This window comes from Accipiter gentilis, chromosome 14 (genome assembly GCF_929443795.1).
Source record: "Accipiter gentilis chromosome 14, bAccGen1.1, whole genome shotgun sequence".
Lineage (NCBI taxonomy): Eukaryota > Metazoa > Chordata > Aves > Accipitriformes > Accipitridae > Astur > Astur gentilis.
The window spans coordinates 24582466-24607716 of NC_064893.1; the positions used below are offsets into that span (position 1 = coordinate 24582466).

The following is a 25251-nucleotide window of genomic DNA, read 5'->3' on the forward strand; positions in this document are numbered from 1 at the left end:
GTGGATGTGCAAAAATAATCAAATTATGCCTGCCCCAGTGTTCAGCAGAGAGGAAAGAGAGACCAGATATCACTCCAGTGGGACCCAATGTATTCGCCTAGCATGATGAAAGTCTCATATTTCAGTAGGTGGATTGCATATGCTAAAGCTGGCTTTGGCCAGGGCTGCGGATGTTAAATGAGACCATTCCCTGGGATTGCTGGAAGTCTAAAGTTACTCCTATAGAATAACATTGTGTGTAAACACAGACAAGAGAGTGCATGAACATGGCAATTAGCAAAATGAACTCTGATACCTGACTTGATCTAGAATGCAGCACATATTACGTTTGGTGGAAATATCTCCTTACCAGGACAGCCCAAAAGTGCTCTGTCCTGTTATGCTGAGCCACATACAGGAACTTGGAGTCAGCAAGGGGTCAAAACACATACAGCAAGTGTTGGGTCTGTTGGTACCACAGGTGGCATGAAGGATGTGTGAGGTTTTTGTTCCTGAAAAGCTCCCTCTGATAAGATCTGCTTCAGTCAAGGCAGGGCTAGTAGGGCCCAGATCAGTAGGAATTAATCAGACTTCAGACATTACACCTCATCTGCTTCAAATTTACCTTGAAGGATCAAAATAGCAATAAGTGGGACCCAATGTACTTGGAGTGAGCTACCAAGCCCGCAACTTTGTCAAAATAAACCAAAAATAAGTGCCAGTCGTACCATTTGGCATCTCCTCCAGAAGGCAAAACTAGAGGTTGACATATCTGAGATCTCTCGTGGTACCAGCGGGTCTTCAGCACTCCTGGGAAACTGGACTAAACCACCTTCTCGTAAGTCCCTCCCAACACTGACATAATCTATCCTAATACATTGCAAAAACTGGCAGGTGCTTAATACTGCAAACCAAAACTGCTGTTGGGTGAGCCTGCCTTCCTCATAGTAACAGGTAACACATTTAAAAGACATAGCTTTTCTCAGCTAAAGGCTGCAAAACCTGCTGAGATCAATCAGACTCTTGCCTGGGGAAGATTAGAGGCTAAGAATAACTGTGCATTGACTAACCTAAGTTTAATTCAGCTCACTGGCAATAAGTGTGAGGTACAGCTGTAAGATGAGGGGACATTTGCTGCCAGAACATTGGTATTTATTTATTTTTCATTTCTGTTCTATCCTCACAAAAACTATTCTTTCTGAGAAAAAAAAGCCATTCCTAAGTGATGCCAGTCAAGGTAATAAGACGTAGATGGTCATGCAACTCTCAGTCCAAGGGCTGAGGGGAAAGAACTAAGGCGAGCTTTGCAGTCCACCCCACGCAGGACTTCCTAAAGCTTTGTGCATGGAAGGGCAAGGAGCCAGAAGCTCCTTCCCCTGCAAAAGCAGCCTCAGCCTGGGAGCCGCTCTGCAGTGGCTCCCTGTGGAAGGGAAGCAAGCCAGGGAGCAGTCAGAGGGGAAAAGCTCGAGGGTGAAGGTCCCCACAACTCTACACGGTGACCCCTTAGTGGGACCAGCTGTGCTGGGCTGACAGCTTTGGGTCCCTTGCCCCCATCTGGCGCAGGCACTAGAAGATACCTCATGGCTGTGACAGCCTTGGTGGGCAGCTGGGTCTGCTGAGCATTGAAGAGACCCTTCAAAGGGCACTACGTACACTTGATGGGCTGCATCTTAGAGACCCTCCTACAAAGTATAACAGAAGAAGGCTCTCGGAGTGAGGATCGGTAAATCCCATCACTGAGACGGCTTCAGAGAGAGCCCTCTGCCACCAGCTCTGCTGCTTTCAACCAGGGACACGAGTTCTGCTGCCAGTCGCAACTTTCCTCTTGCCAACAGAGATAATAGTGCGTTGGTCTAAAAAATCTCCCAACTGCTGTCTTCAGCCTGTGTCCAATAGCAGCCAACTCCAGATGTAACGGCATGGATACATCGGCAGGCAGACTAGTGGGTTCTCGTACACAAAATACAGCTATAAAATGATGGTATCTGCTCCAGTTTGCTTTAACTTTCTAGATCAGGTTTGCTCTTACCTGTATCTGGGAAATTTTCTTATTTACTATTTCTTCTGCATTGTCACATTTAAGTGCAGATAGATAATAATAGTGACTGCACCAGGCAGTCATGAGGATTACTTAACTAATGTTTGTGAAGCACTTTAAGATCCTCAGATGAAAGGGGCTAAGAAATATAATTTATAATTATTACGTATTATTAATAAACTTCTGGCACATTGACAGGAGAGGAAACAACACTTTTTACACCCCACCCCCCCCTTTTCTTTTCTAAAAAGATTTAACTTTTATGCTACGAAGGACAGATTTACCAAAAATTCACAAACAAGTAAACAAGGAGTGAAAGGTCCCTATTCCACCACTGAGGCTGGGTTCCTCTAATAGCAGAGAGCAAACATTGCCTCAGAAAGCGAGTTACACTCTTTTTCTATCCAGACACTTGATGAGCCCATAGTTTTGAGAATAGCCAGATATGGAGAAGTACTAATAGTGGAAGTGGTCAAATGCACCAATTACAAGAAGTAAAGAGAGTTTATTTAATGTATGATCACTACAGTTAAGAAAAACATATGATGCAAAAGAAAGTGAGTGTGTAGAGTGATAGATGAACATTTTGAAATAAACAGAAAAATGACAGCCCTGTGAATAAAGTTTTTCAGAGCTGAGAATGTGCCAGATAAAAATGAAATTCCCAGAAACCTGAAAAAAAAACAATCCGAGATAGATTCCCAGGCAGTTTCATGGAAGCATTAAACTCTCTTATGTATTACAGCTGCCTCTTGAATGCTTAGGGCTGGGATCCAGCTGCACCAGAGAAAAAAGTGGTCCAGGGATTAAGGGTGGATTACAACTCTGTTCCTTGCTCCATCACAGACCCTGAGAAGCCAGTTAGTCCCTCTGTACCCTCTCCAAGTACACTGGGATAATCGCACTGCTCTCCTTCACAAGACAACTGGGAGGACAAACACATTACGACACACTTAGATGCCAAGGTAGAGAAAGCTAGGGACCGACAGACGCTGAATCACTGCAGAGAAGGATGAGAAAAGACTGGACGTAGTCATATAGAAGGCTCCTCAGGGAACCAAGGAGCTGTTCCTGGTGCTTTGTGCCACACCGTGTTTCCGTTCCATTTTATACTACCATCAGATACCACTGCAAGCAGCCAAGCAAAGCATACCTGGCACGTGGAAGAGATTTCTTGTGTCATGGAAAGTGTGCTTACTAGAGCTCCTGCCCGCTACAAAAGATTTTAAGTAGCGAGACTGAGACAGACCTCTCTGCTCACGTCTTCAATTTATTCTTTTAGCCAAATGAGTATTTTTTTAAGAGATACCCACAAGGAATCTTAAGCCTAAAATAAAATTTGGTAAGTATAATCACGTTTTAGAAACATTTTGTCCATCAGTACCAATCAGAGAGCATTTCTGACATTTATGCTGTTTATGTGCTGCAAATGAGATTTACAGCTCCATTTTGTTCAAAAATGAGCAACAGCAAATGGACTTAAATAAAATAAAACAATGCTAATCTGTGCTTTTGGCTAGAGACTATGCATGAATTCTAGTCCAAACAGCACTGAATAAGTTGAACTCATAATAACTGGAACTGATTATGTACCGCAGAAAAAAAATGAACTTTAAAATTAATTGTTTCTTCCATTACTTTGACTGTTCTTCCAGCTTTTGTTAGTGACACAAGTTTTTTTACCAGATTAGGATGCCTGATGGATGTTGCTTTTCACGTGAGGTTTGTCAATATGGGATTCAGGTATCAACAAGTGCTTCGGTTTTTGCTTTGCTATTGATTTCCCTTGTCTAAACCCAGGTTTCAGACACACAGCCAAGCAGCAGAGTGCTGAGTTAAGGCCTCCTTCCCCACGCTGCAGTGCCAGCACCTCAGGAAAAGTCACAAAACATCCACAGCCCTTGGACCAATGGTCCACATTGTTGGACCAGAATAGCTGCACACTTAAGCACAAACACTCACAGGAATCATGACAGGTCTGGGAGAGACTTGTGAATGGGGAAAAGGCAAACATTCCTAAAAAATGTCAATATATCTTTGAGGCCAGGCAGAAGCTGGATGCCAAGCGAAGGGCTGGCTGCCATCATCTCACCTGGCGGTGGCATGGGACAAGTCATACAGTAGGGAGAGGACAATAGTGCAACCTTGTACTCCCAGAGAGAAGCAAACCACAGAGTCTTTCCTCTCTGAAAACCCACATGAAACTGGAGAGGTGCTGGAGCCCTGGGTTAGAAAGAGATAATTAGGGGCAGATTGGGAGATTCAGTAGGGAAAGAGGTGGATGGTCCCCCAAAGACCCCTGTCCTTGCAAACCACACAGGATCTTTCCTGACTGCTACCTAAAATACACTGAAGGGAGCTCTCAAACTACCCAAAAGCCCATGCTCTGACCAATTACTGTCCCTCACGTTCACATGGACACTGGTGCTATCAAAGGTGGCAATTATTTTGGCTGAGGAGATACTACTCCCATTGAATAAGGTTGCGAGTTGTTCGTTACACTTGCTGTGCTCAAAGAGGAGCTGGTTGCTAGGATTAGGAATTTTTAACTGAAAATAAATACCTTTCTTATACAGGTTGATTTTTGGTACAAAGTAAGTCCCATATGGGGGGCAATTTTAAATATATTTCTGTGTGTAAACATATCAATATATACTGTATTGGATACCTATTATTACAGTTATATAATTCCACAATACTTTTTTATACGTATATAGGTTAACATACATAGTCTCTTGCTATTCAAAACAGTTCGACAGCATCCCCTCCTTACAGTCAGCATTGCATCAGAGAGTGCTGAAAATGCCCCAGTACAGACCTTTTAGATCTACCAGAGAACACCTTTCCATTTTTCTGTAGCCACTCATTCCTCAAACATGACAAAGTTTTCCAGGCTGGGCTCACTTAAATAAGAATACCTGTGTTGAAACAAAGAGAGGTTTGATTTCTCCCTCCCTCCCCTTGGATAAACTGTCAGATGGCTGTCAGCACCTTCCACTGTAATATCACAGTGTAGGCAGCAGGCAAGGGCCACTAGAATCTCACCTATATCATGAAAATGTACTGGTGACATGGGACAGGGGGAAGCCAGGTGTCCCCCCACCAGCTCTGCCCCAGCCTTCCTCACTGACCTTGGGCAATGATCACCTCTTCACTTTAAGATGGGGATAATATATATATCACAGGTTTGTCCTGGCCTTAAGTAATCCATCTTTTCAAAGCACTTTGAGAGCTTTGCTTGATGAGTACGGACATCATAATACTCATCTGTTCCCATTACATTCAATGGGAGTTTTGCCCTCCACAAAAGCAGGGCTGGGGCTGCTGGTGTTAATGGGGGACCTAGAAAATAAATGCACTTGAGATATTTAAATGCTAGCATTTTGGGAGGGGCTATAGTAGCTACAAAGGCACAGTGCTTGTACAGGGATGCTCAGCACTTTTCCAGGCTTGCTCCAGAATAAAGAGTAGAATTTTTTTCATGAAATATCAGAAAAAGACCTCACTGAGTCCTGCTGGTAAACATGTTCAGCTAGTGCCAGATTGTAAAGGAGACAGAGGAGGCTGAGAAAAGCTAGGGCAGCAGAAAGAAAGCAGAGACCAGCCAAACTCTAGGGGGGGGAAGCTTACAACAAGGTTTACTTTTGCTGTACTGAGTAATTGAGAATGCCAGGAGGTGAACATGTGTCTATCACCCCAGGGACTAAACTTAGGGCAAGGTCATCTTAAGGATAAAGAGTGCCAAAGCAGCTCAGGCGCAACCGTTAAGCAACGGGCGCAGGGCAGGGATCCCTGAGCTGTTACTAGCTCCTAGGTCCATGGCACAGAGCAGCACAGAGCCGATTTACCCACTCAGCCCTTGAAGCAGTTTTGCCCCGTAAGGACAGTGACCTGCAAGCCTGAGCTCAGCTACCGCTGTACTGTGGTGTCAGTGCTCCCAGTCTTAGTGTAACACATGGGAAGCCAACCCAGCCCATGATGGAGTTGAGCCTCTAGATTGAGGAAACAAACTGGGCAACTCTTCTGATGGTAAGGGTCTGATCCTTGTCTGCCTCAATATAGTAGAAGCAGTGACAACATATAGCTTCCATGTATAGCTTCTTCAGAGAAGGCTAGTATTAATGTCTTGCTCACATTCACTGACCACATTGTGCCTCTTCTGTTGCTGCCAGATATCCCCATGGAGTAAATCATATTGACTGTGTTTATTATAAGAACTAAGTGATCAGCTGTGAACTTTCTTTGACGTAAATATTTTGCCATTAGCAATGACAAAAAGCAACACTCATTATAAAAGTAACACTGGATTATGCCTCTCCGTGGGGGCATTTACAGCGAGAGAAATAAGGAAAATGTGATCTTCGGGATCACTAGGAACAGGCAAAAGTAGGAACACAACGGCAAGGGTATTTCTCCCACTGTGTAAGAAGAGTTAAATGAAGAAAATGATTTAAAAAGTGAAAAGAACTGTGGTGGGTTTGGGGTTTTTTTGTTTTGTTTTTTAAGAACACAGCTCCAGAGGGCCTCTGCACAGCTAGCACTGAACACCACTGCAGTCAGTGTACACACGTCGGGCACAGCACGCTTGACTTGGCAGCTCATGCAAGTGCTTTGCACAGGTACCAGCCGAAGCTGCACCCACACTTTGTGAGCATTACACCACACCGGCATTTCCTGGGTGGATCAGGCCCAGCACTCTTCTTCTGAATCCCATTACTAAGCCTCTGCAGTTACAAATGAATAAAGCAGGGATTTTCCGTTCTTGCAAGATTTCCTACATTTTTGACTGGTGATGTTGGCACCTTAAACCATGTCTGCTCACAGGCCGAGCAGGATGGGAGAACACTGAGCAGCGAGGGGAATTAATTTCTCAGGGAGATTTTTCAAAGGTACAAATGAGAGCTGGTGCTTTAAAAATAGCATCGACTATACTTCTATAGCACACGTTCTCTAAGGAATTCATCCCAGGCACATAAGCTTGTCACTTCCCTCCTGAGGCAGGCAGGCACTCTCACACAGATGAGGATGCTTAGGCTCAAGGAAGACCACAGACTTGCTCCAGGCTCTCCTAGCAGAAAGTTACAGATAAATTAAAAATCCAGGAGTGTGTGTGTGTGTATATATATGTTTATGCACACTATGCTTCATGGACTGTATGGCAAGTATATCAAAAGAACTACTAGGCATAACAATTTTAACTTCCCCTTTATAAAATTCTTTAAAGACTGCAAACCTGCAGGCCTGTATTGTAAACTGCTGAACCCAAACCATTTACAGGCAGGAATGCCAGGCAGCTGCCTGCCTGGATCCAAGGGGTGCTCAGGGCTGCAGTAACAGGTCTGGAGAAAAGATCACCTTTGAAGGGTGAGGATCCCACCTGGAGAGCTTAGAACATGCTTGTTGTTGGCAGATGCACACCATGAAGGAAATAACACGGGATGTTGCATTAGGGATGCGGAAGACCAACAAGGTGGTGTCATGGCCAGGCTGTCTCCTATGTTACAGGAGCTCCCAGCAAGATTCTTTAGAGCCAGGAAAGAATCACATGACATAATTACCAGGCTGGCAATATTACTAGGGTTCCACCCCCCATCACCCCCCAGACTGGGAGTTTAGGGAAGCTGTAATACAGAGTAGTTCTGGGAACTGGCAGCACAGCAATACATTTTGGGAAGGTCATTGGTGAGATAGCAGCAGAGGACACTTTGCAGGGAACTGAACATAGGAATTAGGGCTCCCCAGACAAAAGATTTAAGAAGTTCACTGGAAGGACAAGCACCCAGAAAGGAGCTGCAGGATGAAAAGAGATTGATACAGAACAGCAATCGTTTGTGTGTCCGTAGGACAGTGCTGCACTAGAAACCCAGCAATAAGCTATAGACCAAAGTGGCAAATCCTTGAACCCAGGGGAAAGGCTTTGGAATGAGGCTCTCCTTTTGAGGATCTCTGAAGACAGGAGTTTACTTTGGATGAAGGGGAAAAGTCTCCTAAATATAGCAGAAAAGCCAAGGCAATAGCTGCATCAGAAAAATGAAATTTGCACAGATGCAAACACAATACAGGCAATCTGGCTTTAACAGACAAAGTCAACATCTGCCCTGTGATGGGAGCCTCAGAGACAGACAAGGCATGGCTAAGATGTAACCCCTGCAATTAGGGAGAGGGGTTTCCTCTGCTGAATGCTAAATTCAGGCGGGTTTAGAGATGAATGAAAACTGCATGCCATAAGGAAGGGCCAGGAATAGAAAGCCCATGTGGGGGAAGAATGCTCTAGATGTAGCAAATGCATCTCCAAGAGGCTTTATCATTCTTATTTTGTCACTACTATCAACAATAATAAGAAAAGAGCTTACAGCGCAACCTCCCCAATCCCCAAGCAATGCATCCAGAGATTAGCAGCAGAGAGCAGCGGGCAGCTCGAGAAAAGCTGTTCAACAAATGTAGAGGCATGCATAATAAGATTACTGAATTGGAGTTGCATGTTTTCAAGGATAAATGTGATATTATTGCACTGGCAAAGACATAGTAGGGGCAGGGGAAAGGATAAGAAATAGCCTGCCAGAATGGAAGGATTGCTGCAGCTGAGCTCCCAACAGGACAGGGACAAGTGGGAAGTGAAGGCAGCGAGGAGCAGAGGAAGTGCACATCCTACTTGACATGCAGATATGCAGAGAAGCTTTTGGCAAAGTGGGTGATGTCATCGTGTTTTTCTCAGCCTTCAGGACAGCAAGAGAAAAATAGATGAAACCAGCACATGCAGAGGAGCCTGTAAGACGAGCAGACTTTTTCTTCCCCACCCCTCTGTGCAACACTAATTACTCAAATATTGATCAGGGAAATAATTTGTAAGGACTAAAAGAAGAAAGAATTTCCTTTCCTCCTAAGAGTCAAAAAAGGCAATGTTCTTGCAGAGTTGCTGGAAAGGTCCAGGTGATCAGAGGATTTCCAAGACCATATAAGTTCATTCAGATGTTAAGTTGGTCTAATTTGTTATTTGTTTATACTGGAAAACATGGAACAACGGCAGTCTGTGATTTTTTGGGATGCCATGAAGTCTAGTTGGATTTACAGCTAGGCTGGCTGTCCCAAGGGGCACAAACTCTCACCAGGAGGTAGACCCACAGATCCTAACTAGCTTGGTTAGCAAAAAAACAACAGCTACAGAAGGGACTTCTTCAGAAACTCAGGGCTGCTAGCCAGGTTGTGGGTGACAGAAACCAGCTGCCCAGGCTTAGCCTCGCTGAGGGAAAGGGCAATTATAATTAAAAGCCCAAACCTGAGTGCTGGAAAACAGCTAGCCACTACTGCCCTGACATGGACACTAAGTCCCAAGAAAAAGCAGCAGTTCTCCTTGGCTTCTGGAGAGCTGCTTTTCTTTCCTGAGGAAAGGAAAACTACCACACAACAAAATGTAATAGCCACTCCAGAAAATATCCGCACCTCATCTTCATCTAGGATGAATCCAGACAGAAGCAAGCACCAGAGACTCCTCTATGGTTAAAAATGGATGTTGCGAGTACACCAAAGTACAGGAAGAATGCTATTTTAAAAAAACCCAAACAAATGAACCACCAAAACAGAAACCAACCATCAAACTGTTAAGGGAGACCAGGAGAATGATGAAAATAAGCAGGAATATGCAGAACCAGGAAGAGGCAGAAGCATACACAAAGACTGCAGTGAGTATTTCTCAGGGATATATAGGCAAATAAAGTCACAAGAAGCAGGAGAAACTGATCCTTTAAAATACCTTGTAAGGCTAGAGAGAGAGAAATGAAGAGTTTTATTAAATAACTGCCTGTTAAATATTTTCGCATTTGGTAGAGGGAGAGTCCCTCAGTGCTCAATTTCAGGCATAGGGGTTTTCCCACTGGGCAAGGTGAGCGCAGGGGAGTACAGCACAGCAAGTGCCTCCAAGTTAAATGGACTGGGGGTTGAAATGGTTCGGGTGCCTGTTGCGCAGTCAGACCATGGAGAAAGGCTGGAGTGCTGCCCCGTGGCTCTACGGCACCTCACACAAGGACAGTGCAGCTTCAGTTACAGATGCGAGGGACTGCAGCATTATAGGAAAGGAGCAAACTCCCCACTGCTAGTGCTGGGATGTAACAAGGCAGCAAGCCTGGGGCCTTAACAGCTGTCTGCTGCCTCATTGTAGAAATCCAGAGGCTCTCAAAGAGTGGGTATTATAAAAAGCTAACAGTGTCCTTTCCAGTCACATACAGGGTGAAGCATCACGCACAAATAAGACGCTGCTTGCCATGAGGTGGTTAGTTCAAAAGACGGATTAGTCGAAAGATATGGGTAAATCCTCAGTGGATAAAAAAGCAACAAAAATTAAGGTCTGGGGGATCCTTCATTTCTTATTTGAATGCTGTTTTCCACCCTGAGGTACATCACATACAATTCCTTTCTTAAAAAAAGAAAACCAAAACCAACCAACAAGTAGAAAACAACTCACTCTCTCAGGATTTAACCTGTCCCAGTATAACCATGAGAAGTTCTGTAGTAAGCTGTTATGGAGGAGTCAGGTTAAGTGTTGTGCAGAAAATGTTAAAATACAAACAAATGCCGACAGCCAGCATAAAAGCCCACCTCGCTGGAGCAGGAGTTAGACAACAGGGCATGGCTTATAGAGGGATTGCATTAGGTTTGGGGGACAACCTGCATTTGTAGCCATTTTCTAGACTTCTTAAAGAAAAGGTGAAAGGAGACTATTTCTTACATTTAAATGGAAAAACCTTTGCACTAAGCGGCACAAGTCTGAAGAAAAAGAATAAGCAAGAGTAGTACAGATTTTCCCAACAGTAATTTTAGGTCCTTCAGTGACAGTCATTAAACCCCAGAATGGTTTACTTTGTTCCCTTTCTATAGGAACAGTTTGAGCTCCCAGACCTGGCAAAGCAGATGGAGTCTAGCTTTAGGAAAGGTGACAGAAGCTCCTGGAGCCCCATGGCCTCAGGAAAAGTGCTCCACTGAGCAGACAGCTGGGGAAAGCTGGCCAGGAGCTAGCAGACAGAGGCTCAGATTTAGAAAATGCAGCCTGAAACAGAGCCTGGGCACAGCTGGTTAGGTCAGATAACGGGTCAGGCTGCCAAATCCCTCTCCCCACATCTTTCCATCAGAAGACTGGGTCCAGCCTATTCAATATGTGGAATGAATTCTCATGAAGGTGATCAAAGCAAAGGGCATACTCTGGCATTAGAGAAAAGCTATCCACCAGCAGGGAGCAAATCGGATAAAGAATAGGCTTAGCAGCTCTTCTGTCCCTGCCTGGTAAGCTAATTGTTCAGCATGCCCATTTTCCTTGCTACACTTGACATGAGTAGAAATCTGTGTTTTGAAACTGCTGGAATATTTGAGGTCTGATAACATACAGCATAGTTTTCCTTACTGTAACGAAGTCACAGAATGATAGCTTTAAATGGGAAGGATACTAATGCATTACCATTCACTCTCAATTAATCCAGAACTGCAATGCCAAATGCACTTACTCCGAGAATTTTCTCAGAAAATGAAGCTAGAGTGTATTTCATTTATAAATCACAAGAGACACTTATTTGGCAAGAATGACCCCTGCTCATATACAATAAATCATGAACATCAACAGTCTCTAATGGATTTTGAGTCAGTGCCACACACAGCAAAGCCCGGGGCCTGTGTTTCAGGATTCCAGAACTGTGCCAAAGGAGCCTTATAAATGATTAATGCATTCAGCACAGTGTCATCTGTGCCATTGGAGAGAAAAAGACATTCTGGGGCTCCGTTTGTCATTAAAAAAGTGATAATCGGTTCAGCAGCTGACCATGCCTCTCCCTTCCCCCGCCAGAATGAGTCATTTAGCTCCACACTTCCTAAAATCCCTTCCCCAAACTTTCGTACATGCTTTTGATTCATGACGTGCAACATTTTGATAAGAGAAAAGAGAGGGAAATAAGTCTGTTCATAAGTAGCCCACCAAAGCCAGATTCCCATGGGATGGAACTAAGGTTTACATTTGCAAATGCACATACAACAGGGAGAAGACATTAAAGAGGTAGCTGGGGCTTCTTTCTACTTCTTTGCTATACTGTGAGGACACCAGTACATAGAAAACTCAAGTTTAGGTCCCTACTGCTCAGTCTCTTATGCTTTTCAGTTATTCATCCCACAGTTTTCAACCTCTCCCCCTTCACTTTTGTCCCCATGGTTACAGAATCATTGTGTTCACAGAGATTTTCCTCACTAAAGAATATGTGACTAACATGAGACAGCTGAATTATCAGAGCCAACTCTGACATTGGTTTCTCCTAACATGGATCTTATCTTCCATACGCCTTCAAATAGATCTGTTGCACTAGCACCAACTTCAGAGTAAGCAGCACTTCCAACTATTGACAGAGACAGAGCTGCAGCAGTACTGCACAGGGAGACTTAAATCAGGTAAATGATGAAATTCAAACGCTAGCTTTAGCAGACCCGCAGCTTAGGAATGCATGATACAAATAACCAGGAGATGTATTTCACCACAAAATTTTAAATTAAGCCCTAGAAGGGAAGGCATTTTTTCCTGACTGGACCTAGGTCTAAGAGTTCAAGTAGATTTCCTCTTCTTAAAAGCCAGTTTGGTTAAGCAGTAGGAGACACACATGTTTGAGGCCCAAAGAAATCTCTATTACAAAATGCGCTAAGACAGGCCACTGGATAACAAGTCTACAACCTCCAGCCACTGCAATCAGTGAATGCTGACCCACAGGTCAGCAGAGCTGCTCCCACACTGAACAGCCCAGGCTGCCCCAGGGAAGCTCAAACTAGATCCTTTCCGAACTACACCAGAAAGATACAATAAACCTTGTATGCCTCTGGGAGGCTTTTCTCCCCTTCAGTCACAGCATCCATCCAGCCACAAGTGCCCAGATGCTAAAGCAAGAGTAGCGGGGCAATACCTCACGTACGCATCACCACAGTCACGAGCCAATACAGGCAAGACTTGACGAGAAATGCGGAGATCTTACCTTGGCCGCTACGGAGGAGTTGGGCTTCTCCAGGAGGTCCCAGAGCTTTTTCCTTTTGTCAGCACAGCAAGTGTTATCAAATTCCTCCCCTTCCCTTTCCCTCAGCGTCTCGGCTTCTCTCTTCAGCTCCTCGTTCATCTGCTCCTTCTTCTGATGGTAGCGGGCCTGGCAGCAGGACTCCAGGTAGATCTCATCCACCCCCCAGTAGTCCAGCTCCTGGCTGAAGGACAAGGCGCACATCTCCTCCATCATGTGCAGCTTGCCAGTACGGTAGAAGTTCAAGATTGAGGTGAATGCCCCGGGATGCCTGTCGAAGAAGTACTCGTTCTCCTCCAGGTTGTAGTCATCACAGATCTCCATGAGGGAGTCGTGTGTGTTGCAGTCTCTGAGCTTACCCAGCCTGGTCCGCGGCAACCTGTCCAAGGTCCGCCAGAGAACCTCGTGGGCCAGCCCCCCCACGTTGAGCTTGACCCTTCGGGAGCAGGCCTTGCTCCTGACGATCTCCGTGGGGTCCGGAGGCAAAGAGGTAGTAGAGCGAGATCCATGCTTATTCATCCCCAGAGGCATCGCTGGTCCCCCTCAGGCTGGACGCTCCAAGGTGCGGCGCGGGGCAGGGCGTGCGGGGGCCGGCTCTCCTCACCTCTCCTTCCCCTCCATGCCCCAGAGCTGCAAGAGAGGCCGACCATGGGTCCCCGCCCGCTGACCTCCGCGCCCGCCGCCGCCTCGGCGCGGCCTTATCCGGGCGCGGGGGAGCCACCGGCCCCGCTAATCTGCTCAGGGGGCGGCGGCGGCGGCGGCGCTGTCCGCCCGGGCGGTGCTGAACCGCGCTCCGCCGCCCGGCCGGGCGCTGTCCGCGCCCGCGGTGCTGAAGGCCGCCCGCTCCCACGTGTCGGCCCGGGCGCTGCCGCCGCCGAGCTCCCCCGGGCGGCGGCCGGGTGTCCCCGTGTGTCACCCACCCCCCCCCCCCCCCCCAACCCGTCTCCCCCGGCGGACCCCCGCCTCTGCCCGGGAGGGTCGCTTGCACACCCCGTCCGGGGGAGCTGCGGAGGCAGGGCACGGTCCCGGGAGTCTCTGCTAGCAAAGGGCTGGGAGCTGCTGACTGACACGGGAGGGCAGAGAGCTCCCCCGAGCACCGCTCAGCAATGCGCCCCAAAAGGCGGCGGGCCGCTAGCCGGGGGTGGGCTGGCACGTCGTCCCCCGTCCCAGAGCGGTCGGCCGGGAGCGCACCGGCCCCGCCACGGCCGTCCCCCGAGCACCCGGCCCCGCCGCCGCTCCTTCCCACAGAGGGGCCCTGCCGGACCGCCGACGCCGGACCCCGGGTGTCCCTACGACCCGGCCAGGGCAACTCCCCTCCTCGGAGCCGGCGGTGCCCCCCCCCACCCCGCCCCGCGCTCTGCCCAGCCGTGGAGGCTGCAGGGAGAGGCGGAGGCTTTTTTGTAACTCCAGCCTTGCAAATTTCCCAGAGGAAAGAGCTGGGCAAGGGAAAAGGGGGTATTTCCAGCCACTCTAACGACGCACTCTACCTCTCCGAGCTGCCCAGGGATGCCGCCCCGCACACCCCACGCCGACCTCTGCAGAAGAGGGAAATCAACGAAAATCGGAATAAGAAAAAAAAACCGAGCCTTCCTTGCAAAGCCGGCGGGCTTGTGACAGCCCTGAGCACTGTTGCTTACACAAGATGGCACGAAGAGAAACCCCGGCGCAGAAAGGAACGGCTCCTCCATGCCCAGCCGGCACAGCTCCGGGGGCTCGGCCCCTCTCCCCGCCGATCCAGGTGTGTGCGTGTCCCGTCTCGTCCCCCGGGCCCCAAAACCGAAATACCGCCGCTGCCTCCAAGCCGCCGCCGGGTCTGCTCCCCGGCGCACACGGGGGAAGGCTCCCCTCCCTCGGCCCCAGCCCGGCCCGCACCTACCTCCTCCTGCGGGCTCCCAGCGAGGCGGTGCGGGGCTGTGCGGGGCCGAGGGCGGCTACATCCTGCGGCGGGGCGGGCAGCAGGGGCGGCCCCGCTCGCATCCCCCCGCGGGCAGCCTCAAGGCGGAGGGATGGCGGCCGCGCTCCCGGCTGTCCACGGAGCCCGGGGGGAGGGGAAGGGAAACGAGGTAAATCGGATCCCTCGGCAGGAAGCTTTCCAAGGCCTTCCCTCGGCTGCGGCTCCTCACTCCTGCCTACTGTCAACGCCGAAGCCGCATCTGCCCCCGCCCCCCACCCCCCCCCCCCCAGCCCTCTCTCCGTGCAGACACAAAGGAAAGCTCCGGTACTTCCTTCTGCCGCCTCGGAACGGAGATCAACAAGTCTAGTCTGAACCTCCAGCTTTTCCCTGCAATTCTGTCCCGGAGTTGTTTGGAGTGAATTGGAAGTTGGGGGTGGAAGAGAGGAAGGCAGCTCCACCGTGAGCTGGGATGCAGCATTGCAGGGAAGGTTAACGCTTTCCTGGCCGGGCCCCGCCGCCCCGGGGCTGATTTAGAGCGGGGGAGGCGCCTGGAACAGACCTAGCACCGGGGGGAGAGCCGCAGCATCCCTCCTTAGGAGGACGGGGCTATTCCCACCATCCTCCAGCTCCCGGTGGTATCACCCGTAAAAACAGGAGCAGGGATCGGTGCCAGAACAAGAGCGATGAGCAGAGAGCGCTGATAAACCCAGCAGGGCCCCTATCGCTTCCCAGGCCCTGCTTGCTGAGCCAGGAGCAGCTGAGCTCAGCGAGGCTGCACATCACTCTTGTGTGCGAGGAGTGAACGGGACCCTCATCCTCACCCCAGCAGCCCCCCATCAAAGCAAAGAGCCTGTTCTCAGGAGGGTTGCATATATTTGCAGATAGGAGGAAGAGCAGTGGATCTCTCCTGCTCAGTAGGACTATAAATATTTTTTAAAAAAATAGAAATATAATTAAAATAATAATACTAACCTGAAAACACAGCAGAAATGGAGAAAAGGGTGACTCTCCAGGCAACAGCACAGCATTCAAAGCATCCCTCTGCCACTCTATCCTTCTTGCCTTCCTCCTTCAGTCCCAACAGGGAAAATGAACCTCACCAGGAGCCTGGAGCTCCATTAGCACCATTTAATGGGTACATTAGCATCACTTAATGCAGTTCATCTGCTTAGGCTGGTGTACCAGAGGTGCAGCAATGCTCGTTAGCCCTTTCTCCTCTTGCATTGATTGACCATGGCTCTTGGACTCTAGTGACAATTCCTACTACAAGGTTTCTAAAACAGGAGCCCGGTGTCTGATTTTATGTGATTAACTAGGGAAAAAGACTCTCACTTCTGCTTTTCCCCACTTTCTAGTCTTCTCTCCCTAGCCCCTACCTGGCTCCCATTGCCCAGCCTACACAATGTCAATATTATGCTATTATATTTGGTGTTTGAATGTCCACATCTTCCTTAGAGATAGCTTTCTGAAATCCCAGACAGTGCTTGTTTTTTCTCCAGTACCTCCTACAACTGTATGTCATCTGGATATTTCAGAATTTCTTACAAGGAGAACTGGGTCACTACCTTCCTTTTGCAGATGAGGAAATTAAGATATAGAAAAGCAAGATCACCCAGAGGGGAGGTGGGAGGAAGAATTGGGAATAAAACTTGTTGACCAGCTTAATCCCAGCCCTCCACTGAAGTAGCTCCCCCTACCCCATGAAAACCTACAAGCGGCACCCAGAGCACTTCAGTTCTCCTCTTACTTTCTCATTCTTTCACCTCCAGACCCTAGTTTACTCCTCTTGCAACAGAGATGAAAATCTCTGATCGGGGCTAGGAAGCTAAATCTGTTAATGATTACCAAGTGCCTTGAAAATTCCAGCTGGCAGGTGCTGTAGCAGAGCAAGTTATTTGTTTGTTAGCACTGGCATCCAGGGCACATTATCTCCCCTTGTGACAAATGCAGGCTGCTCTTCTGCAGGAAGAGGATGCTGGGAGGGAAAATGACAAGTAGCCTAATGCAGGGAGATGCATCAGATTCAATGCAGTTAAATCACTGGGAGAGAGGCAACTCGGGTTTATTAGCAGGGCATTTGTATCTTCCTGCATCACTCTTGCTACCCTGCCAATGACATTCATGTGTTCTGCCAAGAGGCCGGAGAACCAGCTGTGGAGGGGGGCACATGAAGGGGCATCATGGAAGTACAGTCTCCTCCACTGCTGTGTGCCCACCCACCCTTCCACCCACGCAGTCCTGCCAGTGCTGAAAAATCGTACTGGAGTCTCAGGTAGAAGCTGCGAGAAGGAGCCCTGCCCAGGGCAGACCCTCCAGCTGTCTGTGCCCAGGGTGATCCAGGAGTGTGGGCAGAGGAGAGGACATTTCCACCCCCAGGATGTCTGTTCCCTGCACCATTTCTTGTCCCACGATGGAAAGCTTGTCAGCAAGGGGCAGTGCAGGCCTGAGGATGCAGAAATGTGCAGCCTGCTCACTCTTCTCCAAGGTTATCCAACCTACTCTTGGTTTGGATATTCCTTTCAATTGATATTTTTGTATACTGAGCTTCTGCAAACTTAATTTATGGTTTGTTATTTCCACAGCCTGTGGAAGCAGCCAAATGTTTGGACGCAGTCTGTGGCAAACCCTGTTCCTTTCCAGGTATTACAGCAGTTATTGACAAGGAAACACCCTAAACCTCAAGTACTTTAGAGGAAATGTGGAGAGTACTGCAAATATATGTTCTCCTGGGCTCACAGTCAGTGGTATATACATATCTGGATCTCATCTGCCAGGCAGAAAACCTCTGTAAGACAGTGTTTGCTGTGCTACAACATGACAGGGAAATAGGCTGAGCCTAAATGTGGAAATATCCCTCTGCTGATCTGCAGTGACTCCTCTGCCTGCACAAGGAAAAGTATCACATCTTCACAAACACCCACACCTATACAATGGCCTGGCATCTTCCTGCCCATCCTGCAAAGCAAGAGGGGAGCTTGATTTACATCATTTTACTGGTCACAGAGAAACAAATGACTGTGAGAGAAGGAAGGCTCCTCGCCCGTAAACCAGCGCTCAGCCCTGTCACAGCAATGGTATGTGGAACAATGGGTTTCCAGCAGAGATGGGCACAGCAGCTTTGGTGGCCCACAAACTTTGGCTAGTTTCTGGTGCTGAGGGGATGCTGGGTTTCATATTCTAAAATGAGCTATAAGATGTAACAATAACCCGTATTGTTCTTGCAGCCCAGGGGCCTTGTACTTGTCCTCGTGAGTGGGAAAGACAGTCATAGACAATAAGCTGTCTCCATTACAGAGTGTTTCCGATTATGTACCCATAAGGATTCCCTTAGTTTCCAGGGATATTCTTTCCAGCCTAGAAACACTTTAGGTACAATGGAGATTTTCTTCTATAGTCCAAAATCCTTTCCCTTAAATGGGAAAAAAAATTATCAGGTTTCTTGGCAAAGATCTGTAACAAGTGTTGAAAAGTGCAAAAAGAACTGAGATACATAGTGTGAAGTGGCATGTGCTACTGAGAGCCCAGGAGCGTGGAAATACTGGAATACCAGGGAAAAATACTGGAAGCAGACAGCAAAATATAGTCCAAAAATGAACCTTAAAGAGACAAGGCTCTCCTTGAAAAACCCAGGCAGAACTTGGATGGCAACGTCAGCAGCAGCTGGGCTCCATCATCACATTCTCCCTTGCTGAAAGCCCTGTTCGGAGGAGTTCAGCTGTAGCTGCCAACGTATGCTGCTGCAGGGGAGCAGGCCCTGTGTGCAGGGGGAAAGCCTTGGTAGCCACAGCTTTCCTGGCCCCTGGCCTGTACCTGCAGCATGCTCCACCATTCACTCTTGCCCTATACCAGCTCCTCTTCTCACCACGGTGAAAGAAAGCCTTTCCCAAACTGCGTATGTATAAGTCCATAACAGCTCGTTGGTCCCGAAAGCAGGGCCTGACCTCTGCCACGCTCTTCGAGTCCTCAGAGAAGCACCAAAGGATCTGGGAGGCCTGAGCTGCTGGACTGGATATCTGTAAAAGCAGGAGATGGAAGGAGGAAGAGCAGAGAGGTCTCCACAGGGACCAGGGGACCACAGAGCAAATGCCCCTTGGCAGAGGGCAAAGACTCCGAAGACTCAGCTTTGGAAGAGAAAAGGCAGGTGAGGGCAGCCCTCTTTTGTGTTTGGGAGGACAGTAGCCACATGGGAACCCTGTCCTGTAAAGAGTTGAAGTTTTCAGCTCACCTAAACTTTTCAGATGCATTCTGAATTCCCAGGAGTGTCCAAAGTCACCCCCCACTCCCCGCTGCAGGCAGGCTTCCCTCCCTCCTGCTGCCTTGAGGAGGGGCTGACCAGAGCTGCATCACCTCTGCAGCTTTCACCTTTGCCTGGCACAGCTCTGCAAATGGCTCTTGGTGCTTAGTCAGCCTTAAGCTCCATTGGCCTTCGGGAAGGGGGCAGGAAACACTCCAGTGCAAACTGGTCATCAGAGAAGTTTCTGGTTCAGGTTCCCACAAAGCACATTCAGAGCCACCCCCCTTGGCTCCAGCTTTCTGCCTTTGCCAGGCTGTGCACTTCCTCCCACGCATCTATTAAGTCTCCTCTCTGCACCCACTGACCACAAACACACACCCCGCAGCTCGTCTTTCCAAGGATGCCGCCATCAGACTCACCTTTCCTTTTATCTCGATGAGGATGGGTCTGGGGCACTGACTGAAAGCTGTGGAAGCACCAGCCAATTCCCTAAGGTGGCCAGGTATGTAAAACATCACCTCCTGACTGCATCTGTCTTGTTCACATTGGGTTTGAGACCAAATACTATTACTTCAAGGAGGAAAAATACACAAACTTTTCTGCTCATTGAGGAATAAAGAGCCCTCAATGGTGTACTTTGTCCCTATTACCCATCTGCTAGGGAATTTGCAAAATGACCAGAGAAATTCATTTTCTCCTATCTGTCAATACCATAGGCCAAATCCTTGGGGCCCCAGGTCGCCTTCCTGCCCAGGAGGGACCGGTGGCATCACCATTCTGCCAGTCCCTGCACCCCGCGGAGGGGCCAGGGGGACATTTTATCCTCCCGGCTTGTGCTATTCAGGCAGGCCTGGCACCAAGGGAAAAACAGCCACCTATAATACATTATCTAACATTTAGCTTTAAGCACCAAGCTCTGTAAAGCAATTTGACTTGCTATATTATTCAGCAACTGCAGATTTATTAGACCCTGAAGGGCTGGAATCTCCCGTCAGTCACCTCGCCATCAGTCAGGAGGGAGGGCAGCAGAGCTAGAGGGGTTGGACAGTCTTCGCAGTGGTGGAGACGTGACCTCTCTCTCGCAGGGGTGATCAAGTCCCCATCCATCCAGGCTGCTTTCCGCCCAGCCGCTGAGGACTGCAAACAGCCCTGCAGCCATTCACACCCTTCGGGGACTGTGGCACACCAGCCCCGTTCTGACTGCAGGCAGACTGGGCAGTTTTTTGGGAGAGCCAGGATCCAAGACCTAGACACAGTATTATTCCCAGGAATTCATGGGCAGGAGGACCTACCTGCCCTCCCTAAGCTCCCCCCATGGCTGGGATCCCTCTGGCCTAGCTGCCTCCCTCAGCTGCCGGAGGGATGCCAGCCATGGGGGGAGCTTCCGTGGGGGGGAAAACCCCTTGCACAGTCAGGCGAGGGGCTGCAGATGTGGTGGGGCAGCTGCTGATGCAGGCACCAAAATTAAGCCCCGGATCTGAAGAGAAGACATAAGTAGGGATGTAATGGGAACTGTTGATCCTGCCATGTGTGCCACCAGCCTTGCCCTTTACACACTAGTCTCGCTGATTCAGAGGCAATGGGTGCTGTTTCTCTCCCTGGTTTGGGGGAAGCCCGACTGCTTTAACCAGCATTTGGAGAACCAGCCTGCTTGAAGCGTGTCGCAACAGGCGGTGGGGAGCCCTTGCCTGCTACGGAGGGCAGGAGTGCTGAGGAAGAGCAGCAGGGGAAATGAGTCCACCTTCCCCTAATAGCGAATATGCTGGCCTGACTGTTTCAGGAAAGGCTTTTGGCAACAAGACTCCAAGCGGCATAGTTAGCAGCCGGGTCTGCTAAGGAGCTCTCCTGTTCCAGTCCCTGGCAGCATCTTCCCAGCACGGTTGAAGCAAACACAAGCAATGTTGCAAAGGAGCCAGGGCTCTGAGGGGCACTCCAGGATGCGGCTGCTCCCAGCATCCTCGCAGCAGAGGAGGAAAAGTCAGGTCCCCTCCCTAAACAGCTTCCACCTGAGGTTAGGGACATAGTTCCTTGTGGCAACAAGGTAGCTGTGTCCTGAACATGTTTCTGCCAGGATTCACTACTGCCCCACAGCCACCCAATTTCCATCCCCAGCCCATCTTTTGCCCAACCCCAATCTATTAAACACAGGCTGAGGGCTCAGCCTTAGAGGCAAAGCAAACACCTAACTCAGCCAACAGATAAAATCTACTTCAGGGTCTAATGCTGGAAAAATGCCACCACTTGAATGTCCTGAAGCGTGGCGAGTTTTCTCAGGATAATGAGAGTAAGAATTGCTCTGCTCTTGCATATGCTGATCCTAAAAGGACTCTGCAGTCAGAGAGCAATTTCAGATGGTTCCTGGGAGGAAAGTACCGTAATATCCTCTTTCAGACTGAGGGAAATTGAGACTGAGAAGGATTAAAGCAACCCGTCAAAAGCTGCATGGGGTGGGGGATGAATGAGCAGCTAAACGTCCTTTAAATCTTAAGAGCTATACTTCAGTGATTCCTACCAAGATTGTTTGCCTTGTCACTGTTATTGCAGCTAACGGGGAGCACGTTTGTCAGAGGCTTCTGCCATCAGTAGCAGAAGCTTTTACAAGAGTCGCACGCCTCCGTGAGAATAAGGCTGGTGGGGGTACCCAACAGTTTAAGGGTTTTGTTGCTCATCTGTTATGAGGAACTGGCAGAAAATAGGCAGGATTTGAAAAACTTGCATGAACCCAGCCCTTCTTGGCCATTCCCTGATCCCAATTGCCCTAAGCCTTGAGGAAACACACTCTTCCTTCTCCCCTCCTTTGTGCCATTCAACAACAGTGAAAGCTGAAGCTGCTTTTGGGGTCAGGAAGCCTCATCCCAACGGCTGCAAAATGACATGGAGGGGGACAAATCTAATTTTAAGCAACTACTTAATGTTATTTCTAGTACTAAGGGGGCCTAGCTCCCCTGAGGGCAGATCCTAGAGGAAAGGCTGGGTGTCTTGTGCCACTGACAGGGCTGGCTCCTTGGAGGGGGGAGAGCTTTGGTTTCAGTGACATCCAGCCACAGCTGCAGGAATAGCATAAATTGTCTCTAGGAAGGGTCACTTCCAGCCTTCCTTGGGTTATTTTGCATCTGTAACTTGTCTTTAATAAAATACCTTTTAATTTGCAGGATTATGAAGATCATTTTAAAGCAGCTTATCTAACACTGTTCTCCTTCCCTGTTTTTCCCCAAAGTGTTTGTGGGCGATGCAGAAGGCTGCAATAAGCCATTCTCGAAGGCTGTCTCGGATTAAACTTCTTCACATGGGACAGCACTACTCCCCATGAATTTTAATGAGCTTTTCTAAACATGCCCTTTTTGCTGTACGCATGAGCTCTGCAGGGGAATAATACCCAGCACCAGCTAACCAAAAAGAACAAATTGGATGTAATCGTACAAACTGAAAACACTGCAATAACCTACCAAAAATGCAGCTCTGCTTCCTTCATCTCGGCAGGAGTGGAGGATGCTGAGAGCAGAGCGGGTATTGCCGCAGTGCCCAGCTTGGAGGGTGCTGCAGGTCTGGATTTTGACACCAGGCTATTGCACAGTGCCCATGGGGAGCGCAGAGCAGTAGAGCGGGATTGGGAAGAGCCAGCAATGGAGCAAGGAGTTATCTGGAGCTGACCAGGAGGAGGACTGGAAGATGGAGCTATCTTAAGATGGGATTTTGCTGTCCAAATTCCTCATGATAACTCAGAATTAAGAGCTCTGGTGAATGCTTTATTTTCTGCAAAAAACAGTTGCAATGCAGCTTTTCTGTAAGGCACATTAGGCTTCTTCTGTGCAAAGGGCAGAGGATCTGGCAGGAAGGCCTTTGAAATCCCTCCCTGTGCCCCTGCCAGCTCTGGAGGGGGATTTAGCAGGACTCATGTGGAAGACAGAAATTATTATCACCTGGTTTTAAGCAGATGCAAAGACACGGTCTGGCTAAACTCCTGCAGCTTTGCAGGTGGTGAGTGCCTTTGGGGAGCAGCAGTCCTGGGCGCTCCCACCCGCCTGCTCTTCAAAACTCTGCCAGCTGGGAAGGGCAAAGGTCCAAAAGGAAAGGGAGAAAAGGCCTCGGGTTAAAAAGCAGCATCGTGACCCTAAACTCGGGAAGCTTTCCTGTTCTGTGCAGCAGCATGGCAGTCACAGCTGCCCTGCAGAGGACGTCAGACCCATGGCGCCGGGACACCCAGCCCAGCGAGCCACATCACGGAGAGCTGGTTTAAATGCAGTGATGAGATGTGAAGACTTGACCTGGTCACAGGCTTCACTAACTCAGGGCAAACTCCTGTCCCCATGTCCTCCCTGTCTTTCAAACTGCAAGCTTCTGACTCCCCCTACTCCATTCACACAGTCCCTGGCACAGCAAGGTTTCTCTCCCTTATGTTCTGCTGTTCGAGTAACCGAAGTAATAACTATAGCAAAGACTCCTCAGGGTTATCATAATGGAGATTTTTATTTTAAGAGAATTGTCAGCTACCTACCTTTGTCTTTTTCCATACATTAAATATTAACAACCCAGCCAGCATAATGTAAAATTTAAAAGGCCCTCAGTTCAAGCAGTTACGCCCCAGTAAATCGGGAAATCCCAGCAAACTCCCAAACTTCTCACCCACCGTCATGTTTGAAGAGCAAGCAGCCATTTCAATATTTCATGATTGTTCTCCAAAATCCTTTGATGGCCTTGCAAGTTCAAGCTTAGCCCGCGTTTTCAACCCACCTCCTCGCTCCTGATGGGATGCAGAAGGCGGCAGAGCACCCAGCCATAGCCCCGGGCAGCCACTGGCCCGTGGGGGCTATGTAAGGCTGCTGAGGGGTCACTCACTCGCATCTCCACCTTGGGGATCACCACAGCTAGAAACACTGATATCCTCTGCCCTGACAGCTGATGTTAGGGGATACCCACCTTCCCTCTTCAATCTCAATGCAAAGCGAGTCCTCTGCACACGCTGTCTCTGCTCAGAGGCCATTGCTTGCTTGTTGGAAGGAACGAGGTGTTTCTCCACCCCTCGCACACCTCCCGTATCACCCTGAGTGCTGGGGGAACATAAGACACGTGGAGATGTTCTCCAGTTTTCTTCAACTCCCTCACCCCGCCTCTATTTTCTGGCCTGTTTGCAAAGGTTCAACCACAGTCTTGCGCTGGAAAACCAGAGGTGAGCAAACCGAGCCCATCCCAGCACTTGTTTGGCCACCTTACAGATGGCTGCTCTTCAGACAATGTCTTTTTCTCTTGCACATAAAAAGTGAAGCTGGTTCTCCATCAAAATCAACAGAGGAGGTTAATTAAATACCTCTGCTCAGCAACACATCAAAACCTCCTCCTCAAGCCCAGCGTGTGTGCGGGCGATCTTTGCCTGCCTTGCCCAGACCAATCCCTTTGATACGGGAAGGGCTGTGCAGGGAGCTCTTAGGGAAGCCAAGCAGCAATTCAGCGCTTCTGATTACCAAGGGCAACACAAGTATCATTTCAATAGATCTTAAGCTCCATAATGCAGCTACAGTTTATTCCTAGGCCAAAGCTATTTGTCCTGCATGGGCGTTTTTCTCCTTTCTGTGGAAAAAGTCCTGGTAAAAGGTGAATTGACTTCCGGGGTGCCACATGTGGCTGCACAAACCCTTCCTGCCCTGGTCTTTGCTCTTCTGAACCCTGCTTTCAAAGGAAAGGAGGAAGGGAGAGGGATGGCAGCAGTTGGGAGGCTGATGCGGGCTGAGTGAATCCCAGGGGCTGGGGGCTGCAGGGAACATGCTGCCTCTGAGAGCGAATGCCCAGGGTCCCAGCGACTGCTTTTCCAGTTAAAGCAGCTAATAGCCCCCAGGAACACTGCAGACAAGGGAATTCAATAAAGATGCATTGTAAAAAGCACAATATTTGAGCTTGCATAGTTTCTTCTGGGTAATAAATTTAAGTATTTTATTCTGTAATAAAAACTAGATTTGCTTGAAGCGTCTGTAACAATGACTTGGGGATAGCTCAGCTGTGCTGCTTCCCCCGTGCTGGGTGCTAGCAGCTCTTCTCCACCGCTTCTCTATGGCTGCTGAGATGGCACTGGCCACTGACGGGTCCC

At 48.8% G+C, this 25251-nt stretch overlaps 2 protein-coding genes across 3 annotated transcripts in view; one reads left to right on the forward strand and one right to left on the reverse strand.

Annotated features, from left to right (window-relative positions):
- KCNB1 (potassium voltage-gated channel subfamily B member 1) overlaps nt 1-15201 on the reverse strand; it is a 131372-nt gene extending 116171 nt beyond the window's left edge. The window contains exons 1-2 of one of the 2 annotated variants that reach the window (XM_049816611.1): nt 14921-15201; nt 13009-13674 (exon numbers count right to left, since the gene is read on the reverse strand). In XM_049816611.1, the coding sequence (XP_049672568.1) occupies nt 13009-13575 (567 nt within the window). In that variant the 5' untranslated portion in view covers nt 13576-13674; nt 14921-15201. Of the gene's footprint in view, nt 1-13008; nt 13675-14531; nt 14623-14920 lie in introns of those variants that run through there. The other variant, XM_049816612.1, reaches the window with a different exon arrangement.
- Nucleotides 14030-22365, forward strand: LOC126045450 (sterile alpha motif domain-containing protein 1-like). The gene is made up of 2 exons (XM_049816613.1): nt 14030-14792; nt 17084-22365. The coding sequence occupies exons 1-2, from the start codon at nt 14151-14153 to the stop codon at nt 17495-17497; spliced, it is 1056 nt and encodes a 351-aa protein (XP_049672570.1). The 5' UTR covers nt 14030-14150; the 3' UTR covers nt 17498-22365.
- Nucleotides 22366-25251: the final 2886 nt, after the last annotated feature.